This window comes from Motacilla alba, chromosome 11 (genome assembly GCF_015832195.1).
Source record: "Motacilla alba alba isolate MOTALB_02 chromosome 11, Motacilla_alba_V1.0_pri, whole genome shotgun sequence".
Lineage (NCBI taxonomy): Eukaryota > Metazoa > Chordata > Aves > Passeriformes > Motacillidae > Motacilla > Motacilla alba.
Window position 1 is genome coordinate 5,152,609 of NC_052026.1, and position 22,657 is coordinate 5,175,265.

The following is a 22,657-nucleotide window of genomic DNA, read 5'->3' on the forward strand; positions in this document are numbered from 1 at the left end:
TGATAAACCATTCTGATTGCCACCATTTTTTTCAAAGCCTATTTGAAGAGCATACACCTAAAGCAAGCCGATAAATTTTTACTATTCATGTCAGGAGCACTAGGTTTAAGCAACTTACTGTTTATGATTTATATGTTTCAAAGGGTTCAAACCAGCTGTCTTAATGAGCGACTATGTTAAAACCTAATTAGGATTTACCATCCATGCTGCATCTCTTCCATTCAAAGGCCAGCAGAAATAGGCTGACCACAGATAAGGGCTGCTACAACCTACCTACATGATCAAATGAACAGAAACACCAGAGGAGAATATTTACAACTTAAAAAAAAAATCCCTCAGCCTAATACAAAAGAGGAATCCCAAACTTGGCAAACAAGTTTAAGTCACAGATTTTTATTAGTATTTCACACTACATCTATCTGCAACAGTACATACCAGATCTACAACTTACAACAGAATAATCAAACTTCTAGCAAGTAACTGGCATTTCATTTTGGCACAAACCAAAACGGAATCACATCATGGTATCATCACTGCAGAGTATGGCTTACAACTTTAAAAGAATTAACACTCAAAGTAGATGCCTAATTAAATATTTCAGAAAAGGAACGTCAAGACATTGTCCTTGCATTTCCAAAGCTACTGCTGAACGGCCCAGAATTCAGCAGCAACAGAGCTACCCTGAGGTGACACAGCGAGACAGCAGTGACCATTCCCAGTTTAACATGACAATGGAACAGCTGAAACGACTGCAGAAGCTTCACCCAAGATCATTTAACACAACCAAAACTCCTGATTTACACACTCGTTTCTTACTCTGCACCGTTATACTCCACCAAGAGATTATCAGTGCTGTCTTTGATACTTAAACTAGGCTTTTCTTTCAGTAATAACACCATAAATAACTTCTGCTGAAGTCTCAGGTTAACTAGTGCAAGCCCACGGAATGGCCCATCAAGGTGGCAGGGATGAAGCACACCCACACCCAGGACCAGCTCTCCCAACCTACTCCAAGTAACATTCCCGCTTTGTTAAAAACGGAGCGGGGAAGCAAACGCTCGCTAAAATCCCACACCGACCACTAGACAGTATTTAGCCTGTAAAAATGCTGTTCATCACTAAAACCCTCGCCCTACCCGCTGCATTAACATGACCTAGGAAAGGCAGAAGGAGCCTCTGCAGCCATCCCAGGGTGTGCAGCCACAGCTCGTTCCCCCTCTGCCTAGCCGTGCTCCGCCCAACCCCTGCTCACCCGGGGGGCGCGGAGCGAGGGAGCAGCGGCACGGCACAGGGCCTTCAAAAACCACCTTCTTCGCTTTACTCCCTCTCCCCAGCCCCCACTTCCCCCCATCCTGCCACAGCTCCATACCGTTTCCCTAGGGACGAGCCCACTGACCTCGTTCTCCGGCGCTACCAGGCTCCGAGCTCCACACACCGCCCGCTCCCCGCAGCAGCCTCCAGCAGGCGCTCCTCGCCGAACCTTCCAGAACGCCCAGCGCTCCCCGAGCCGCCCCGGGGCGGGCCCGGCCCCAGGACAGCCCGGCCCCAGCTCCCCAGGCTACCCCGCCGCACTCCCGCCCGCTCCCCGCCGAACCTTCCAGAACGCCCAGCGCTCCCCGAGCCGCCCCGGCCCGGCCCCGGCTCCTCAGGAGCGGGTTGGGGCCAAGGGCAGAGCCAAGGGTTCCCGGCCGTGAGGAACGCCTGAGGCGCTGCGGGAAATTTCACAAAGCGCAGCGAAGGCCGTCATCTTGCCCTCTGTATAAAATGGAAACCAAACTCGTAGTGAAAGAATAAAAGCCTTTGTTACTGCAAGCAACTTGAAATCAATAACAGTCTACTGGGACTTGAGGGAAATTATTACAATGAACCTTTGAGGTTTGGAATTTATTTCAGGCTTAAAGTCTCTAGCAGAGACAATGGTGAAATAGTGGTAGTTCTTTGGAAACACTGGTAGTTCTTAACTAATGCACAGACAACAACCACAGGAAAAAAAAAAAAAAACAACAAAACAACAAACCAAAAACCAAACAGCTGTAGCACCAAGAAGTAAATGGACAAGTGGAAAGAGTTCATAGGGATCTGCTCCTGTGGAAGTGGTGACATAACTTAGTCTAAGGCCTTGGTGTAGTTCTTAGCTCTGCAGGAAGACATAACCCCAGCCACACAGAGGGAGAACCCTCACCTAACACAAGTGCCAAAACTCTGCATTTTCCCACACACCTGGCATCACCCTTGCAAACCTCCCCTGCCCACATTCCCATATCCACACTCCTGCTGTGCCCGGGGGCTAAATGATTTCTTTATCAAAAATATTTCTCTCATGATACTTTCTACCTTAAAAGTAAACTGGTAGAATAACCATAAGAGGCAGAAAAATACAAGAAATCTTTTGTGGGTTTGAATTTGTACTCTCGAGCGATGTGGTGCAGATGAATGAAGTGAAGGTTCTAGGAGAGCAGACTGTCACTTGTTGAAGGCATTACTGGATGAGAACTCCTGGAAACTGCCCTCAGAGATAAAGGAGCAGGAGAGAAGAGAGCTGGCAGCTCTTTAAGCATCTTTTCCTTGAAGTACAAAACCTCATGATTCTCATGTGTAAGAAATCAGACAAGGTAGGCAGGAGACCAGTGAAGCTGAGTAAGACCCTTCTGGTCTGACTGGAGTGCAAGAAAGAAACGCACAGGCACTGGAAGCAGGAATACGTATCCATAGGGGAGAATATAGGGATGGTGCTTGGGAGTATAGGAGTAGGATCAGGAAAGGTAAGGCACAGCTGGAGCTGAATGTGCCAAGGGGTCTGAAAAAAAAATAGCTCCCACGGGATATTGATTAGAAAAGGAGAACTTACCCAAATGTATATCCCCACCCCCAATACTTCAGTGATAATGCACATAGAGAGATTTGACAGGGTTTTGTTTGACATTTGACTTTATGGCTCAGTTTTTGCTGCAGTCATGCTTCCCACATTTCCCGTGTCCCTGAACTTCAAGGTGAGGAAATAATGTGCTTTTTGTTGTAGGAGAAAACCAAGTTCAAATCTGAGAAGCCTGAACATAGGGAAGTCCTTGGGACTTGATGAGATGCATCTCGGGGTTCTGGGGGAACCAGCAAGGGTGGGTCCTAGGGCACTCTCCATTGCACTGGAGAAGTCAGGGGAGGCAGGTGAAGTCTCCAGTGACAGGAGAAAAGGGAATGTCACACTCAGCCAGAATATTCAGCTGTTCTACTGCACAATACACAGTGCTCTGCTTGCATGACCATTGTTCAACACAGGTTTACAAACCACAAGGTCTGCAAAACCAGCACCAGCCTGGGTATGTTCTGAGGGAGAAGAGAAAGACACACCTTTTTTTCAGTATTTTTTTTAATCCAAATGAATGCTACAAACCAATTTAATCTAATTGTAGCAACAGGTTTTAATTGAAACACGGAACAAAAGCTGGAAACAAAGCTTTCTGAACAACTTTACTGACTAATCTGAAGTCATCAATCATTCTCCTTCCAGATAATTAACAAAACTGCTCCATTGACTCCACTTATTGCACAATAGAAAAGACAAATTCAAACTGAAAATTAAGCAGCAATCTTTCCTCTGAAGTTCTTAAATTTATTATATATGAATTTATACATTAGTAAAGTAGCTAAGAAGCAAGAAGTGGGATGTTGGATTATGGAAGTGGGTATATCAAGGAGGAATATTATTCCCTTAAGTTGTTGATATCTTTTTGGAGCTAAAAAAATACAGTTTTTATTTTTTTTAATTGCTTACAACTCAAAGATGAAAAAATATATTGATAAAAAGAATGCGCTCAATTCCACAGATGACTTCCTTTAAATTAGGTCTACCTTTGAAAATTACAGTTTTGAATTGTTATCATTAGTAGAAAGAATTTAAGTATATCAAATATAAAAATTAACTTTATAATATTCTTTTAAAAAGTGCATTATAGTTAATTTATGTATATATCTATATCTATACATACATTGCTTGTCCCCAAAATGAAATAAAGAATTGAGTGGGAAATGTCAACAAATATGGAATGGGAGATTCTATTCATTTCTAGACACATATTGCAGTTATCTAGTGGATAACTTTTGGAAGCATAATAAAAGAATCCTTCAACTCTTCTCTGCTTGTTCTAACCATAATATATATATAAAAACTTTCAGTGAGAAGAGGACCTATGTGACCCAACAGTGGCACAACTGCTCTGTTTTTAAAGACTCAAGAGATTAGATACACATAGATGTGACATAATGCTTTGGCAGGACAGAGAAATATTTTCATGACTATTTGGCAACAGTTTAAAAGCACCAAAACCACAATGAGCATAGACGCAATTAGAAATATTCTAGATTTAAACCAAAAACATATTATAATCTGCTATTGTAATCTGAATTATCACACTTTATCATCAGTGGATTTATATGCTTATATTTTGCTTGAATATTAACATAGACAGCAAGATTGTTGATGTCTTTTATTACTATCCTGTGAAATATCCCACCCTCTTTCATGAGATCTTCAACCTTCTTATCTGTTGACATAATAATTTTCTTTTCTCCAGTATAATCTGGATCTTCCGGATATAACTCATCTCCTGGGGGTAGAAAAAAAGATTTAGTTATAGACAGCCAACCTTATTTTTCAGCCTTTTCACAGGCAATTTTTTAGGATTTATCAGTATATGAAGATCAGTGGAAATGTATTTTGCAGTGCAAAGTAAATTGTCTCTAAACATCTTCAGATTTAAAGATAGAGCCATAAATTTCTGAAGTATGCCAGTGACACTGCAGTGCACATTGAATGTTCCAGAGCTCCTGATAATATGCTATTAATATGCTGTAATGACAGCCTGGGCAGACAGGAGTGTATATAATAGGTGGAGCACAGGACAAGCCCTTCATGTCTATAAAGATAGGACTAAGAAGAGAAATGTATTTTCTTCTATTTTGTTACAGTAAATAATTGTTTTGCCATATTCAAGGCATTATACTCTTGTGCAAGACTGATAATAAACCCCAAATACAGAAATTCTAGAGATCAATTGTGACCAAAAGAAAAAAAAAAAAAAAAAAGGAAAGCATAATGAAAAACAAACTAAGAAAAGCAGAAAATAATAAATAGTATATGCAGCTTTTCTTAAGGCTGCATGTCCATGATTATAGAATGAGAGAGACTTAAGTAGGAGAAAGGGCAGGAGGAAGATGGCCGAGGGTATGGTTTTAGTCCAGTGCCTTATCACTTCACTGGGGACGTGTGATACTGCAGCTGTGCTTGATTCCCATCTCCTCACAAGTGATACCTGAAGTAAAGGAGAATTCCCACTGAAAAGGACTAAAGGAAGAAGTTTTTAAACATCCTTCAGGTTACACAAAGCTGAAATGCTGGAATTTCTTCACAAATACACATATGATGACAACGGTGAGACAATGAGATTGTGAGTAACTAAGAAATAACTGTGCTGTCTGATGCTTGTCTCTGCTGCAGCCACTGTCACAACTGTAGCAAACAAGGTGGAGACAGTGTGCAGTAACTTGACTTAGAAATTTTCCTTTCAGTTATGGATGGTTTATGTCTTGTGGCTTCAGCACACAGCATTCAGGAGATGCTGTGCATTTAGGAGAAGCCTCCAGCGTGTCCTTACCCGGCAGCAGCTGGATGAATCCGTCTGCAGCATTCAGCATCACGGGCATCCAGCGCTCACAGCCCTCCAGAGCCCGTGCAGAGCTGAACTGCTGCAGCTTCTCAAGGGAAGAGAAGTTGCACAGCCTGCAGAATTCATAAAACTGAGGTGGAGGAAACCAGATCTCCTGAGACTTAAAGCGTTCGATGGCTTCTGGAGGTGACGACCACTGGAAGATGAAAACAAGTCTTGAAATAATAGTGTCAGCAGCAGACAGAAAGTCTGAATCAACTAAAAAGTCATTTAGCAAGGAAGTCCATACAGCAAAGGAGCTTGCAACAGACAGTATCTTCTGAACACAATAAAAACATGCATAAACTACACCAAAGTAACAACATTATTAAAACCAAAACCCACAAAAAAATCTATAAAAATTACTCCTTTTTTCCCAATAAAAATAATTTTTTATTTTACACACAGACATGCCAGGATTACAAACTGACATTTGTTTCAGGGGCATGACTGAAAGTTTACTTACTGAAACTTTACCAACAAAAAACATCAAACTCACTATTACCATAGTTTGCACTGACACTTTGGGATTTAAAAGCACCTCTAAACATCTGCTTCTTACAAAGAAGTTTTCAGAGCATGAACATCCAGCCATCATGATAATTCTGCATGTTTAAACTATTGGTAATCTTGATTTCATCTCACATGGTGAATTTAATTATATGTGCATAATTGTTTGCAGTAGATTTATGCTATTGTTGACAAAATTACAACATGAACTCTTGAAAGTAAGGTTTCAGGTACTTTTAAATTTCTGTAGCAAAATTTGTTAAATAAATATAGCAACATCAGTAATAGCAACATTGATAGGTAGGCTTTTACAGAACTGTCTGGTTTCTAATCTACTTCTAACTTTGAATCAAACTTTTCAGAATCCTACAAAAACTTAAGGGCCCTAACGTACCTGACCTCGATCTCTCTTAGAGCTTCTTCAGGAAGTCTGTTACTTTTACACACTCAATTAAAAAAAAAAGGTATAAAAAGTAAAAATGTCAAAATTTTTACGAGACAATTTCAACAAGTTTGCATATTACTTAAAATATTCCAAGTAACTCCAAAAGACAAAAATTACTAGCATCTCACGCAGTCCTGGAATATACCTGGATATACCACATGGATCTCTCCCAGCATACTGAGGAGGTGTGACAACCCTGCTATAGTGCAGGGATGAATGTAAAAAAAATGGTATTTGTCAACTGCCTTTGAAAGAGACAGTAATTCACAGTGAAAAGGATAAAGGGATCTGATGCGACACGGATCATGGCAACGACCTCACAAATAACCCTCTCCCTCTCTCCTCTCTGCTGCAGCTGTATTTCTGGTGATAGTGGCAGCTCCAGGAGGCCAGGGGAGAGGGGCACTGTGCAGGTAAAAGCTCCCTCCCCTTTCCTCACGTCTCAAGGAGCTTTATCAGGAGGGCTTGAATTGATCTGGAGAAGAGACAGTTGTGTGGAGACCTCACATCACCTTCCAGTATCTGAGGGGACTGCAGGGAAGCTGGAAAGGGACTCTTGGTCAGGAACTGTAGTGACAGGACAAGGAGTACAACAGGTACAAATCGAAAGAGGGGACTTTTAGATTAGATATTAGCAGGCAGTTTTTTTACTGTAAGGGTGGTGGGACCTTGGGACAGTGTACCCAGAGAAGCTGTGGATGCCCCTGGATCCCTGGAAGTGTGCAAGGCCAGGTTGGACACTGGGGCTTGGAGCAAGCTGTTCTGGTGGAAGGTGTCCTGCCCATGGCAGGGGCAGGACTAGATGGGCTTTAAGGTCCATTCCAACCCCTACCATTCTATGATTCTACGCCTGTTCGCAGTGTAAGGGCACAGTCTCGGCGGAGCCAGGGGCCCTGGCAGAAGGGCTCGGGCAGGAGCGCCCGCTGCCATCGCAACAACCGCCCGCCGGGCTGTGCTGCATCCAGGCAGCCCGGCCCCTCTTACCAGGACGGCTGTCACCTCCTGGTCGTCCTGCGAGACGTGTGGCGGCCGCTCCTGCAGGCAGCACAGGTAGAAAGCCGTGTCATAGCGGCGGCCGCCGCGGCCGGCCCTGCCCACGGGCGTCAGCCAGTTGCTCCACTCGTGCAGCGCCCAGATGTTGGGCGCGCAGCCCAGGTGCCGGCACAGCCGCAGGAAGCAGGACGCGTCCTCCCGCACCCGGCGCCGCCACTCCCCGAGCTCGGCGGCGGGCGGCAGGCGCTCGGCGGGCAGCGGCGGGGCCGGCCCGCGCCCCGGCACCAGCAGCAGGATCCCCGCCTCCTCGAAGGTCTCCCTGAGAGCGCAGATGCGGAAGGCGACTTCCCCTGGCAGCTGCGAGCCCAGGCTCTCCCGGTCGGTGGCGAAGAGCGGGGCGCGGCTGCCGCCGGGCGGCGGCGGCTTCACGACGCCCAGCCCGCAGTGCGGCGAGGCGGGCAGCAGCCCCAGCCACTCGGCGGAGAAGTCCGCCGGTTCCGCCAGCCCGCCCGGGAACACGTGGGCGCCGGGCATGAAGCCGCTGCGGGAGCTCCGGCGCAGCAGCAGCAGCTCGTAGTCGAAGGGGCCGAGCGGCGAGCGCGGCGGCCGGCCCGGCGTGCCCGCCGCCAGCAGCAGCGTGGCCGCCTCCCGCCAGTGCCGCAGCCGCGGGTTCATCTCGGCGAGGCGGAGGGCGCCGGGGCGGCCGCGCTCCCGCGGCGGGGCGGGACGGCACCGCCGCCTGCGCCCCCGGAGGAGCCACTGCAGCCGCGGGGCGGGCCTGCGCCGGGGGAGGCCCGCAGGAGGCGGGACAGCGCCGGCATGCCTCAGCCCCCCTCTGCCCTAAGCCGGTAAGTAGCGGGTGTCCGCAGAGGGCGAAAGCTTAAGTAAATACGGCGGGTTTAAGGCGGCGATGGCCGGGAGAAACGAGGCGATGGCTTTAAGTGGCTTGGGAAGCTGTGGCTTGGGCTGGCTCGCGCTTCCTGGGGGCTCAGAGCACGGAGTGGATTTACAGCACCGCAAGGTGAAAATGTCCGGGAGCTTCCTGGGAGCCCAGAACCTCCCTGAGCGCGGGGAAGGGTCTGTAGTGCCAGCCCCGGCAGTCAGCACGGGGTCAGGAGCCAAGCGCTCGGATTTGTGTTGGAAATGCTGCTGCTGACCCGCCAGCTGGCCTCGCTGAAATCTCCTTATCTCAATGCCACAGCGAGCCACGCTGACAGCAAAAGTTATTTTAGGTCTGTAGTTAAACGTGACGTTTGCCAAGTTGTTTGAATTTGTTCTAGTACATTCCAAACGGGAGGAGTATGTAGAGTATTAGTTTATCAGTACAGAGCTCTTCTGTTTTGAGGTTTTTAAGTACCTTGTTAGCTGAAAAAAAATATTCAGCAAGGCAGCAAAACCTTGAAAGGTTCTTTGAAACTTAGGAAACATTTTAATTTTGACATTATTATTTATTTTGATTGATTTTGATTCCTCAATTTTCTTTAATTTGTAAGAAATTTGAGCAGAAAAAAGGTGATGACAGGTTGAGAAGTTTTGAGAAGAATGGTATTTACCTGTAACATGGAAAACCCTTCTCCCAACTAATCCTTCTCTCACCAGGTTGCATTTGGCAAATACCCATGTACTTGTACATGCTTCTGACAACCTCTCAATTTGATTTTGTATTTGAGCTTGTACTTGATGCTTTATGCGATGTCACTGGAACTGAAATGAAGTTTAGAAGCAGTTGAAGCAGTGGGATGCTGGATCACGTCAACTGACAAATCCAAAAATGACCTCGAGGTGTGCCCAGACACAGCTGGGCCATAAGCTCACCCTGGTGCCTGGCTGCAGTAGGCAGAGCAGGTCAGCCAAGCCAGCTGGTGCTGCTAAAATGAATGGCCAGACAACAGACAAACCTGCCTCCCTCTCCTTCCCTTGCTTATCACTGAATATACAAGAAAAGCCAGTGATATCTGTTAACCTGAGCAGCCCTTTTCCTCACTAATTTAATCCTTTTTGCTCATCAGTAATTACCACGTTAGGCAGTTGAAGCACAAGGCTCATTAATTTGTTTTCTACCAAGGCACTATGAATCTAAAATCATGACATTCATCTTGATACTTGTTTGCCTTTTGCACTTTTTTGTGTAGTTAACTATTTCACTGTGTTAAGCACACATCTTGTTACGAATGTGCTTTGCCTAAAAGCTGCTTTACTGGTGAAATTATTAATAAACTACTGAGGTTTTGTAAGATTCAACATCCATGAGCTTGATGGCAGATCAAAAAGATTTAGGGTCCATTATGTCAGATCATTTTAGCATAAAGACATTTTAAGTGAATGTACTCATGTACCAGTAATGAATGGTGTCACTTTCAAATCAGATATAATACCCACATATATACAAAACTGTCTTTGTATGGCAGAAATGTGATATCTGATAGCCCTGGAACATAATTTCAGAACACATCTAGGAAAATCTGATACCAGAGAATAGCAGTGATTATAGTGTTATCTTAAGTTTCTAACTGGAATATTGGTTTGGGTTTTTTTATCTTGGACAGTCTAAAGCCTCACAAGTGCTAGTATGTAAAGCAGGGATACCCTGGATACCCTGCAAAGCAGGAAGCATAGGATCATAAAATGGTCTGGGTTGGAAGAGACCTTAAAGATCACCTGGTTCCCCCTCTGCCATGGGCAGGGACACCTTCCACTATCCCAGGTTGTGCCAAGCCCCATCAGATCTGGCATTGGACACTTACAGGGATCCAGGGGCAGCCACAGCTTCTCTGGGGTACTTGTTCCAGTGCCTCATCACCCTCGCAGGAAAAGATTTCTTCCCACAATCCCATCTAAACCTCCTCTCAGTCAGTGTGAAGCCATTCCCCCTTGTCACTCCAGGCCCTTGTTAATTGTTTCTCTTCATCTTTCTTTCAGGCTTCCTTCAGGCACTGGAAGGGCACAGTTAGGTCACCCCAAAGCTGCCTCTTCTGCAGGCCGAACAATCCCAATTCTGTCAGCCTTTCCTCCTAGCAGAGGTGCTTTGTCCCCCTGAGAACTCAGTGGCCTCCCCCGGTTTCATTGGCACCCACTGGTATTAAACTTCATGGGTCTGGTTCCAAAGGCATTTCCGCAGGGCAGTGGAAATGGGATGTGTGGCTGGCACGGTGCTGTGGCCTCAGACACGCAGAGAATGTCAGGGCTGGGGTTACAGCTCTGTTCAGGACTGAGCTCAGCATCCTGAGCAGTTCTTTGGGCTCAAAGACAGCCAAGTGCAAGCTAAGGTAAACTTTCTTCTCTGCTCCGTTTGCTGCATTTTTCCACACAGTTCTGCAGTATAAGCCACCTGTTAAGAAGGTGCCATTCCTTACCTGAGGGTCAGCAGATTCACCCTATTGCTGGCAGTTTTTTTGGCTTCTTTCAGAATTGTCTTTGGAAGAGTGTTTCAGTATCCATTCACTGCAAAGCTGAAGTCATCTTGTGTGAAATTCCAGGAGCGTGTGAGTCTTTACCTGACCCAGTTATCAGGACTGGAGGTTGCAGGGGGTTCTGAGAATGAGCGCTCAGAAACTCTGTGAGCAAAGATAAAGGATGCAAAGGGATGTTCTGCCCCCTTCCAGTTTCTTGCTAAAAAAGACAAAAGATCAGCTGTTAAGAGTGTGTGTCTGCCCCCTGAAAGCTGTAGCTGACCTGCTGGAGGTAGCTCACATGAATATAGAATAACTGATAAAGGCAAATTAGATGAAAGTTTGTCTATAGAGCTCGTTTCTTCACCTCCAACTTAGATGATTTTTTCTTCAATGTATTCTGCTAGAATGCAGAGCTTATGACACTTGAACTTAAATATTCTATAGCTTTATGTCTGATTTCAGAAAAAAAAAAGAGAAAATCTATCACTGATCCTAAACCAAGCACACCAGTTTGTTACATTACTGTGTGGAAGGATTCCAGCACAAGGACATGATGCTTCAAGGGCCAGTTGTAGGCTGGGAATCCAGGGCAATGTAGTGTGGAGAGAAGTCTCCCCATAGCAAGAATTAGCTAGATACCTGTGTGAGAGTAGAGAAAGAGTCAGAGTTCCCCTCCAAATTAAGTGAGTAAAAAAAGAAAAAAAGGTGGTTTTGCTGAAAAGTAAAGAATTCAGCTGTCTTTCGTTCTTCTTGCATGCCAGAACCTAAAACTGTGTACTTAATGGACCCCAAATAATTTTGTATTTCAGGTTGTTTTCAGAACCAGATTGTGTTGTATTGAAAAAGAAAACCCTTCTGAGTAATGCAAAGGTTACATCAAATAAAATACTGTAAGATTATTGCACTGATAATAATTCTTTGAGGCATCATATTTCAGCAATGCAGAGGCTACTTCAACATTTTTCTCTACAGTTCAGTTACTGCTTACAAGAAAAAGCATGTTTGTTTAAAAAAAGTCTAAGTCACTAGATATATAGGAATTATTCTCAAATTAATTTTCTGGATTTTTTTTCTATGTGATTACACTACTTAGTAGTCAAATGACTTAATTCCTTTTATTACATCATTGCAGAAATTATTTTGCCCAGACAGGTCAGTGCAGATTTCACCACTGTAATAATTAATTTTAGATGAAAAACAAGGTCTATCAACATTTCATCATTTAGTTTAGTTTACATGCTATCCTGTGAGTTGGAGATGATTGTACTGAGTCAGTTCTTGGTTTAATTTAGAGGCATCTGTGTTCCCATGTAGATGCAGTGTCTACAATAATGAGTTGTGACAACTTCAAGTATCAAAAAATGCAGAGATTTCATAGGTCTGTCTACTGCTTCTTAAACTGGCTTGTATTGTAGAATCACAGAATCTTTTAGGTTGGGAAAAAACCCCAAGGTCATTGAGTCCAACCACGAACCCAGCACTGCCAAGTCCAGCAGTAAACCATGTCCCCAAGTGCCCCATCTACACATCTTCTAATTGCCTCCAGCTATTTCAAATGGCATTTCAAATACCTCCAGGTCACTTCAAAATGACATCCTAAAGCTTTTAGATTGTTTAGCTCATATAATATCAACGAATAGGCAGACTTAATAATTAATATGAAAAGTAAATAGATGATTCACTGTATAGGTTTTCAAGTATTGTTTCCAAATTGTGAATAAATGTCACATCTAGGCTATGCAGGTTTATGGTTATAACAACATTATATAGATTGATTAAAAAGAAAAAAGAAAAAAAAAACCCAGCTAACCTCATACAAAATGATACTCGAAGAAATTAGGCAGATGAGAAAACTAGGTTACAGATAGTATTAACAACTGGAACTGTTCTACTTCCAACAGACACAAAATGGATTACACATCTTATGGAAATGATGGTTCTAATTCTGCAGCTTTTAGTTATGTGAATAGTTTTCACTCATGTAATTTCTTGCCAGACTGAGTACTGGTGGCTTGCTTGAGGAATCATTTGAAGCACACTTTCCAGGACCCAGAATTCCAACGTGTATATCTTAAGTTACACCTGCCATTAGCATATTGGATTAAGTTGCTAAGGGAGTATCATGTTTGCTGTCTCTGGCAGTCCTCAGTCATTTTATATGGTATAAATATTGAAGTATTTTCTTTTGTCTTTTTTTTCCTATTTTCCCTTTCTTGTGTTTTTTTTCTCCCCAAAGTTTATGCCATTTTTGTATAGATTTTTCTGGATCACACAAAGAAATTGCATTTAATTTTTTTTCCCAAGACAATTGTAGATGACTATAAGATATGAGGTTTATTATTCTTTCAAAATCCTCATGATTTTTAAAGTCAATTTTTTGGCTGTGTGCTTTCTTAGCACTGAGGTACATCAGTGAGTTCAACTGTGTGTGTTACTTGAACATTTGTCTGTGAGAGACAGAGCTGACTGATCAGAGACTGCCGTGATAATTTCATGCACAGTGGAAATGATCAAAATTACAGAGCACATTTATACCACAGCTGTGACTTCATTTCTGCGCAGCTGAATTATACCTAGCTTTGAGAGGATTTGTGAGGTTGTTTAATTTGGTGGAGATTTAAGTATATGATAAATAATGTCAGTGTAAATAAAACATACAAGTCAAGAAAAGAGAACAAAACAAAAACCCACCTGACCCTGTGGAGGGCTGAGAAGTCAGTTTCTGTCACTCTGGTAAATCACAGCAGGTATTCTCACAAATGACTGGAACTGAACAATAAACATAATTGCATTTGGTAAGTGGCCTCTGTGGGTGGCGCTTGCAGAGAGGTTGTGATTGGATTTGTGTTTGCAGTCACATTGCTTCCAGCATGGAACACTCGTCCTTGGCTGGCTGAGAGAATCCACCAAATTCCTGGTGCTGGCTAAATGCCCTGTGGTGTTTCACCTTTGCACAGGTTCTGCAGTGGCAGCTGCTAAAGCTACATCCCAGCTGCACCCAGTACCACAGCAGCGAGCTGTGAGGATGGGTGATGGAAGCCAGCCGTGTGGGACTGCCTTCTTCCAGGAGAAGGTCATTTGTAGTGTGGAGCCAAGGGAGATAAGGATTGGCTTCTGTAAAATGGATAACAACATGTAGCAAATCAAAATATTTTTACTCTTACTCTGTAAGACATAATAAGAGAATGGCGTCAGTTCCACTCAGGGATATTTTATATCCTCTGTCCCATGGGGCATAAGATATTCCTTTTCTTATAGAGAAGCTGTAGTTTAACATTGGGATGCTGCTGTACATAGCAAAAAGCAAACGTTGATATTTACTACATACATCCATCTCCTTTCCTTTTTTTGTTGTTCCCTAAACACATGTGGATAATGTAATATGAAAGACATTATTTTCTAATTCCACTTTTATTGTACACTTACTGTAGCAAATGCTGCTCACGTGTGAACTATTTTGTCCAGATCTCTTCCTGTATTAAAAGACTTACATAATCGCATTGAGAGAAAGCACTTAGGGATCTGTAATCCACTGGTCTTACTGAATGACATTTTACATAATGAAAATCTGTGAAGGGTAAATATGTTGACTAGGAGTTCCATTAGCACTTAAATAGAAGGTATTTCTGGAAAGCAAACATAAACAACACAAACCTTCCAGAGAAGGAAAAGCAAGCCTGTAACCAATCCTCTCTACGAATAATAGGCACATGTTTAATTTTTAATCTGAAAGCTAATTACATCAGTCATTTAGTCCAGTTTTAAATAATTGCATTACTGTAGAAAATATTTTCATACTTACATGAAGAATTTTGAAACTAATTTTATTTTATATTCATAGTGCTGAAATTTGATGTTACATTATTTGCAACATCAAGAGAATCACTTCAATTATGATCCTGTATTCCTAAACTAGAAAACAGTGTAATGGGTTTTTATGGCGATAGACTGGAAATCCTGGAATGAAATTACAAGTTGCTGCATTTAACAGACTCAGTTCTGATCAGTTTGATACAACTGTTGATCATTGTTGCTACCAATAGCACAGGACCAAGTTTCACATCTTTTACTCAAGTAAATGCCGTCTTTGCTGGCTGAAACAGAGTTTGGATCCTAACACAAGGAGATTCCAATTGTTAGTCCAGTTAGTCCTGGTTTTCAGGTTGTCCAAGCCAATAGTTCTGGGACAACCAGCGCTGAAGGCAGACTCATCTGTTAGCCTAAATGTTATTGTAGCTGTTTCCTAAGGCAGGGATTTCCTGGCTTTTCAGACTGCTAATTACCTAGCAGTGTATGCTACATCACTATTCAACTTTGGGAGCTTGAGAAGGCTATGTTTATGTTAACAAAACTAATGAGAGGGCTTAGCACATTACTTCTAATACTGTGGTTGAAACAGGAACTTTAGTTTAGAAGAGCTTACTACAGACAAGCTATATTAATATTCCAGCTTTTCAAAGAGTTATAGAATGGTTTGAGATGGAAGAGACCCTAAAGATCATCTGGTTTCAACCCTTTCCATGGGCAGGGACACCTTCCACCAGACCAGATTGTGCCAAGCCCTGTCCAGCCTGGCCTCGAACATTTCTAGGGATGGGGCAGCCACAGCTTCTCTGGGTACCCTGTGCCAGGGCCTCACTGCCCTCACAGGGAACAATTTCTTCCCAGTATCTCATCTGAACCAGCTCTGTCAGTGTGAAGCCATCCCCCCTTGTGACTGCATCCCTTGTGAATAGGCTCTCTCCATCTTTCTTGCAGGCTCCCTTCGGGCACTGGAAGGGCACAATTAGGTCAGCCTAAAGTCTGTCTTCTGCAGGCTGAACAATCCCAGTTCTCCCAGCCTTCCCTCACAGCAGAGGTGCTTTATCCCTCAGATAACTTTGTGACCTCCTCTGGACCTGCTCTGACAGATTTTGTTTTATTTGAATTACTGCTGCGAGCAAACCAGTAAGTTATAAGGAAGTACTTTATTTTAAGTTAAATAAATAGTGACAGTAACAGGTTTGCATTATTCAAAGTGTAGAAAATACCACCCATGCACAGGCAAAACCAGTGTAAATCAAGTCAGGAGTAAGATTTTACTATACAGCAAATTTAATATGCATATTCTGTGAATAAAGACAAAAGAGCTGAAGTAGATCAACATTGATATTAATTAAGCAATGACCATCTTCTCATGTACTATAATGACATTCTCACCAATCAACATGAGAATATGTGCTTTTTCATCATGCTGTTTCAATACAGAGTATTTTGAAGTATGAATTCCCATTTTTCACTTACAGAGTAGCATTTCCAGTCTCCTTCCAGTTGCATTCCAGTAGGGGAAAAAATGAAGACTGTAAATCTATATCTCTATTTCTTAATTTAAAGGAAGCCTCTGTACTTTTGGGCAATGGAGGTTTCATTTAGTTTTGGTTTTGAGCAGTGTCGTGCCAAACTCTGTCATGTGGAACAAACACGTGTAGGAGATGAGTGGCAGCACTTTATCCATCTAGACAGTGCCAGTCCTCTGTTAGAATTCTACTTAATCTGTTAATTTCAGATAGGCTAAATATAAGATCATACAGATTTTTAGGAACATACCTGAATTAATTAGGAACATACATGAATTAATTTGCAGCCAACTTTGTCTTAAGATTTGAGAATTCTTTTTCCAAGGCCAAACCTTTAAATATTAATTGTGTGCATATTCATAATAAAGCAAGACTTACATACTTATATAGGCTATTTATATGAATTCTTTGAGTCCTATATTAAAAAATCCAAGTAAAAAAAAACAAAACTGCAATGGACTGAAAATGTAACAGTTTACCAACCCAATGACGCTTACTTTCAAAGATGTCCTAGTCTTAAAAATTCTTCTACACAACTAAGCATGGATAAACTGTTTATCTATGGTTAGATGTGTGGAAGATACCAAGATAAAAGATAATGAATGTTGTCATTGTTACCATTTATGTAGCCACCAGAAAACAGACTTGCATTCATGACTTGGGGGTTTGAGAACATGTGGTTAAATGTCTGATTTCACAAGGTTTATGGAGTTTTCAGGAAGCACAGAACAGACCCCAGTGGCTTCTCTGCCTTCTTGTGAACTTAGGGAGAGTGCAAAAAGTGAAAACATCCACAGGTCCTTAATGACAAGAGGTGGCAATCCAAATAGGTACATTCTTCTGCAGCTTTTTCTGTATTTTCCTTAAATATGTTTACTTATTGTGGTTGTGAAGGAGATCATCCAGTTTAAATGAACACTCAGCAATTACACCTTGTCTAGGCAGGCTGGAACTGTAGCACCGATAAATACAGACCTGGCTTTCTTAGAAAGCTGTCAGGGATCTCTACAGACGTAGATTAGCTACATATAAAACATATTCTGTGGAATGAGTGAGACACAACAGAAAGGAATGTGGAGTTGTCTTGGAACACTCTGAATTCCTGAGAGAATGGAGTTAGACTGGACCAATGTGCAGAGCTCACATTATCCTTCAACATAAGGATAATCTATAGCTTTGCATTCAGGCCTCCATTTATTTTTTTTTTCCTCAGCTACAAGTGACCAGATTCAAATACACTTCCCCCACCCCATAAATCCAGTTAAGTTTTAAAGATTAAACTGTTTGCTGCAGTTTTTTGAAGTGTGTTTAGTTCTTAACTCAAAAATATTAAAAAATACTAGGTGTTTATGCATGTTGTCAATTTTATTTAACAAGCATGAAGACTGTTCACAAAACATGTCAGATTATTACTTTTTGATAATGTTCCTGTAATAGTCAATGAAGAAAAATTACTTCTTAAACCCCCAGTATTTTGGGGTCTTTATATTTGGCTGTGGAGTGCCCCATACACCTATGGCACTGTAGCACATGTACCAAGCATTCCTGAATGGACAGTATGTGTTCACAGCACTAGAAGGTATTTCCAGAAGTAAATAATAAATACCATAACACATAAATCCTTTTTACAAAATATTGTAAAGCTTCTCTGCTAAGTAAGTGTATGTTCCCACAGTTTTATATGAAAATGTTGACAATTCCACAGGGAAGCACTAGAAAGTTTTATGCTGTTGCATTTCCCTTCCAGAATTGTAGTGTTATCAAATGGGACCAATCCTACAGGCTTCCTGTTTCCCAGATGATTAATCAGACATGACTGAGATGTGAAACTGAGATACATTTTTAGCTTTGTCTGGATTTCTGCAGTTTGGGAACTTGCAGAAATGTGGCTGTACACATACAAGCATCAGTCCCTCCCTGTCAACAGGAGAGGGGATCCCATTGGGAAAGTCTGCTTTAACAACATCATTTCTCTTTGTTAAAATCTATTTTCCCATGTGACTGCATCTGCTGCTGTGGGTAGATTCATTGCTTCTGTTCTCATAGTTAATCAGGGAGTACAAATTGCTGCTTCAGAAAGAAAAATTAAAATCAGTAGCAAGAATCAGTCTTTCTGCAGGGAAAGATAAAATCGTGGTAAATGTGAATGAAAACCATGAGGCTTGCTAGTATTTTTCTGAATACGCAACTCTCCCTTTTTTCTCTCTGGACTTGGAAAGCGATTAGTCATTGACATATGCTGTGCCAATTCATGCAACTGGGTTCCACACAATCCAGTCTAAATCAACAAACAGTACTTGGTATCAAACATCATTCTGTTTTCTCCCACCTCCCCAACCATTAACTTATTTAAAACAGAGGTTGGCTCCATTCTTTTATTGAGGTTTTCATCCTTAGCCCTTTCTTCTGCTCAAGAAATACGTTTTTTATTTGATGGAAAAAAAGCATTCTATTCATTTGGTCAGACTAAACACCCATGTTAGCCATCAAATTTATGTTACCCTCCAATACTGTAAACAGTGACCAGCAGCAAACACCAGAGCCTAGTGAAGAACAAAAACCACAGGCTTCTGAGAAGAGTGACCTATTAATAGCAGGCAAATCCCTGTTACAGCCAGTAGTGATAATACCCTGGTACTTCGCTTAACTGTTACAAGTCCAGTAAACGAAGACATTCTATTCTGCAGTTTGATTTGCATCCCTTTTCTTCAAAAAGCATGAAGAAACAAATAGTGCGTTTTAGGCTATCCAGAGGCAAAAGTTCTGCTTTGTTCTTTCAAGTGCTCGTTTAAAATTCTCAGCTCATCCAAGTGACACACTTTGGAAGTGAAGGTGAGGCATGAAACACTCCAGAGACAGGCTGGAGAGGGGTCGCTCCTGTCAGAGCTTGCACCACCCTAAGACAGTTTTACCACACACACTGCCAGGACAATAGCGATAATGAGCACAGCAGTGAAAATAATCCCAGCTAGAACCTTGCTGATATCGCAGAAGGATTTATTTTCCTCCACAGAGATCATGCCAATAGAGGAAGCGCCCACGCTGATGGTGGATTTCAGTTCAGCCCCTGGGTCTTGCTTAGCCTCTACTGTCCACTGGGGAACATTGACCTTCATCTCCATCTCGTACATCATCTCTCCTACCTGGTTGATCTCGTTCTCGAGGTCTTTCAAATCCACCACGTCTATGTTGTGCTCGGCCTCGTATTTCATGTTCTGGACGCTCATGGCGCGGGCGGCCACGCCGGAGGTTCCGCCGCTCATGCCCGTCTGGATCAGGTGTTTTTTGGGGACGTTCAGCGGGAACTCGTGGCCCAGCTCCAGGGCTCTCCTCATATCGATCTCCAGGATCTCTAGGCACGTGGAGAAAATCACCCATAGTCTCTCGAACTCGGCTTTATCTTCCTTACTCACGCTTTTGTCCTTCAGGACCGTGGTGAGCTTGTTCCTGTTGGCCACCGCCAGCTCCTGAGCTTTCTGCCGGGTTTTCTTGAGCTCCTCCCGCAGGTTCTGGGAGTCCGAGGTGCCGCCGATGGTCAGCACCATGTGCCGGTAGCAGGCGGTCACCTTGTTGAGCGCGTCCAGCAGCGCCTTGCACTCCTCCTTCACCATGGTGGCGGCGGGGGCCGTGCCCGGTGCCGCCCCGACCTACCCGGTGCCGGGCCCCGGGCGCTGCCGCAGCCGGGCGCTACCAGCACACATGGCAAGCGCTGCCTCCGGGTCGCGCCTGCATGCAGCGCTCCCTTACCCGCGGGTCAGGCGGCTCCGGGAGCCCGGGCGGGCGGCGGGGAGCCCGGGCGGGCAGGCAGCATCGCTCCCCGCGCCACCGCCGCCTGCAGCGCCCCCGGGGCGGCTCGGTCCGCGCCGCGCTCAGCGGGGCGCTGCTGTTTGAAAAGTGCCAAACGCCGAGGATGGAGGAGAAAAAAATAAGAAATCAAAAAAGCCAAGGCTAAAGCTCTGGGGAGCGGCAGCCGGGCAGCCGGCGGTCCCGGTCCCCGCCGCCGCCACTTAACTCGCCCCAGCTGGCTGCCCGCGCGGTCACATGGGGGGAGCGCCCGGCCCGGCCCTATAAGCCCTCGCAGGCTCCGCCTCCGCAGGCAGCGCTCCCGCGGTGCTCCCAGCTCTTCGCCCGTTCCCTCCCGCCTCTGCCCAGCCATTGGCTTCGTGCGGCCTCGCCGGGCCCGCCCTGGACCCCGGTAGGGCTTGGCCGGGGCGCGGAGCGGCGGGGGAGGCGGGCGGCAGCGACTCTGCGGCCGGGGAGCGGGGAGGCGATGGTGTCGGTGTGAGTAGCGCTCCCGCCCCGGGCAGCCTGCGGCTCCCGCTGGGACCGTCCCGCCGGGATGGGAGCGGGGAGCGCTCCCGGCCCCCCTGTGCCGTGCCGTGCCGTGCCCCGGGGGCCGCTCATCCGCGGCCTGGACGGTGGCGGGGCCGTGCTCGGCCTTCGCCCGGGCCGGAGTGCGGCGGGGTCGGGCCGTGCGGACGCATGGCCCCGGTCAGTGACCGCCGCGGCAGGGTCCGTCCTCGCCGTGTCGAGCCCCGCTGTGCACGGCGGGTCGGCCTTGCCGGCCCCCCGGGTGTCCCGTGTGTCGCGCCGGGACCCGGCCGGGGAAGGAGCCCGCTGCTGCTGTCAGCCACAGCAAGGGCCGGCGTGCGGTCCGGGGCACCTGCAGTTAGCTTAAGTGAGGCCGTGGCACATCAGGGAGTGCAGGAAACACGCCAGTTGTCACTGTCAGAAACGATGCTCCGCCGGCTGCCGTGGGCAGTGTGATGGGTCCAGCGCGGTGAGCTCTGGTGGGCGCTAGGCCGTGCTCGCAGGGCAGCCAGCGGGATGGAGGTGATGTGGGTGCTGCTCGGTGACCTGAGCTCTGCTCTCTCCAGCACCTGGTGTGTCTGCTGAAGTGGGCTTCTGGAGAGCTTGCTTGTCACAACATATGCCACCACATATACCCCAGCGTTTTTGGGGAGCTGAGTGGTTTTGTGATGCTACAGTAGCCTGAAAAAGCTGTGAAGCCACAAGAGTCATACAAGAAGGGAGCATGACCCAGTCCCTTATCTTTTATCACTGCCTCTGCAGGGCAGTGTGTGTTATGAGCAAGATAATTTGCTAAGAGGAACAGAGTCCAGGCAGACTGGCCTTCTGCTGCTGAGCCCAGCTTGAGTCTTGTCTAGCCTGTGTTGCTCTTTCCGGATTTTGGTAGCTTGGACTCCACTGACTGAGGGTTTTTTGTTTATGTTTTATCTTGCTTTAACTTTGGCCCTAGTTCCAAAACCTGTGTAGCTTCTGCTGCAGGTTACTTACTACCTGTGGAAGAAATGGCCTCTTAACTTTGTGTAGATTATCAAGTTAATACTAACTAAACTGAGTAGCTCTGTTAAGTTGCATGTTAGTAGCCTAGAAGAAGCAAATCAGTTGTGCCTGTTTCTTTGTAGGAATAAAGAAACACAGGATGATTTTGATCTGATTGTAAGTGAAGTCTTGTAATTGCCTAATCATTGTCAGGTGGAAAAAGGATTAGCTTTGGGTTTGAAGCTGGAGTCCTGTGTGACACTAGTGTTAAGCTTATTGCTGACTAAATTATGCATCTTTGTGTGTCTGTTTTATCTATTTTCAAAGTCTGCCACAGAGCACTGAAGTTAAGTGAAAATCTGGCAGCCACTTCTGCAAATGTGTCTGGGAAGGGGAGAGAGGGAGGATTGGTTCAGAAACGTGACTGTTTAAATCTGAAGGTAGCAGCAGTTGTAATCTGTATCAAGTAATACCTATGTACATCTTTAGGTGTGTCATGTGGGAAGAGCCTGTTATTTAGATTACTTCTAATTTAAGTTCAGCTGTATGCAGTTATACAACTTGCTTAGATTGTGGGAACTCTTAAAATTCAGTTGTTTGTCAGGTGTGATGTTCTGAAAATCCAAATCTCGATACTGCTTTCAAACAAGATGCTGACTAGCAAAAATACTGTCCTGGGAAAACTATTAGGATGGAGGTAAAAATCCTTAGAACTGACTTAGGAAACAGCATAATGAGTAGTAGAAAAAATGTATTTCCTGGTTCTGTGGCAAGGCTTTCTTGCAATAGATGTTAATGATCATATTCTTCCTGTGCAGTACTCTTAAAACTGTTTGCCAAGTATTGTGATGCATCTTGAACATCACTAATTAAATGTTATAGCCTCATTTTAATACCTTTAAGTAGACTTTTAGGTAAATGCAGGTTTGTTTTGCTTTTACAGATGGTAAGCCTTGTCTGAGGGACTTGCTTTTAGAGTAAGCTCATATACTGAGT

The 22,657-nt window shown here is 44.5% G+C and overlaps 3 protein-coding genes across 6 annotated transcripts in view; 1 reads left to right on the forward strand and 2 right to left on the reverse strand.

Moving 5' to 3' along the window:
• Nucleotides 1-3,346: 3,346 nt before the first annotated feature.
• NUDT19 (nudix hydrolase 19) lies at nt 3,347-8,459 on the reverse strand. Its single transcript, XM_038147906.1, has 3 exons — nt 7,639-8,459; nt 5,649-5,856; nt 3,347-4,601 (listed from the first exon to the last, which is right to left on the reverse strand). The coding sequence occupies exons 1-3, from the start codon at nt 8,320-8,322 to the stop codon at nt 4,375-4,377; spliced, it is 1,119 nt and encodes a 372-aa protein (XP_038003834.1). The 5' UTR covers nt 8,323-8,459; the 3' UTR covers nt 3,347-4,374.
• Nucleotides 8,365-22,657, forward strand: part of ANKRD27 (ankyrin repeat domain 27) — a 56,923-nt gene continuing 42,630 nt past the window's right edge. For 2 of the 4 annotated variants that reach the window (XM_038147902.1, XM_038147905.1), the window contains exon 1: nt 8,365-8,495. The gene's annotated coding sequence lies outside the window, so the exon portion shown is untranslated. Of the gene's footprint in view, nt 8,496-20,464; nt 20,657-22,657 lie in introns of those variants that run through there. The other 2 variants (XM_038147904.1, XM_038147903.1) reach the window with 2 other exon arrangements.
• LOC119705460 (regulator of G protein signaling 9 binding protein) lies at nt 15,988-20,406 on the reverse strand. Its single transcript, XM_038147907.1, has one exon. It carries the CDS (start codon nt 19,984-19,986, stop codon nt 19,273-19,275), a length of 714 nt encoding a protein of 237 aa, XP_038003835.1. The 5' UTR covers nt 19,987-20,406; the 3' UTR covers nt 15,988-19,272.

Excerpts from the sequence above, each read along its gene's own strand:
- NUDT19 (XM_038147906.1), bottom strand. The coding sequence starts at position 8,322 with ATGAACCCGCGGCTGCGGCACTGGCGGGAGGCGGCCACGCTGCTGCTG. Across the intron at positions 5,857-7,638 it reads AGGAGGTGACAGCCGTCCTG|TGGTCGTCACCTCCAGAAGC; the intron begins GTAAGAGGGGCC and ends TTCATCTTCCAG. Across the intron at positions 4,602-5,648 it reads ATTCATCCAGCTGCTGCCGG|GAGATGAGTTATATCCGGAA; the intron begins GTAAGGACACGC and ends TTCTACCCCCAG.
- LOC119705460 (XM_038147907.1), bottom strand. The coding sequence starts at position 19,986 with ATGGTGAAGGAGGAGTGCAAGGCGCTGCTGGACGCGCTCAACAAGGTG.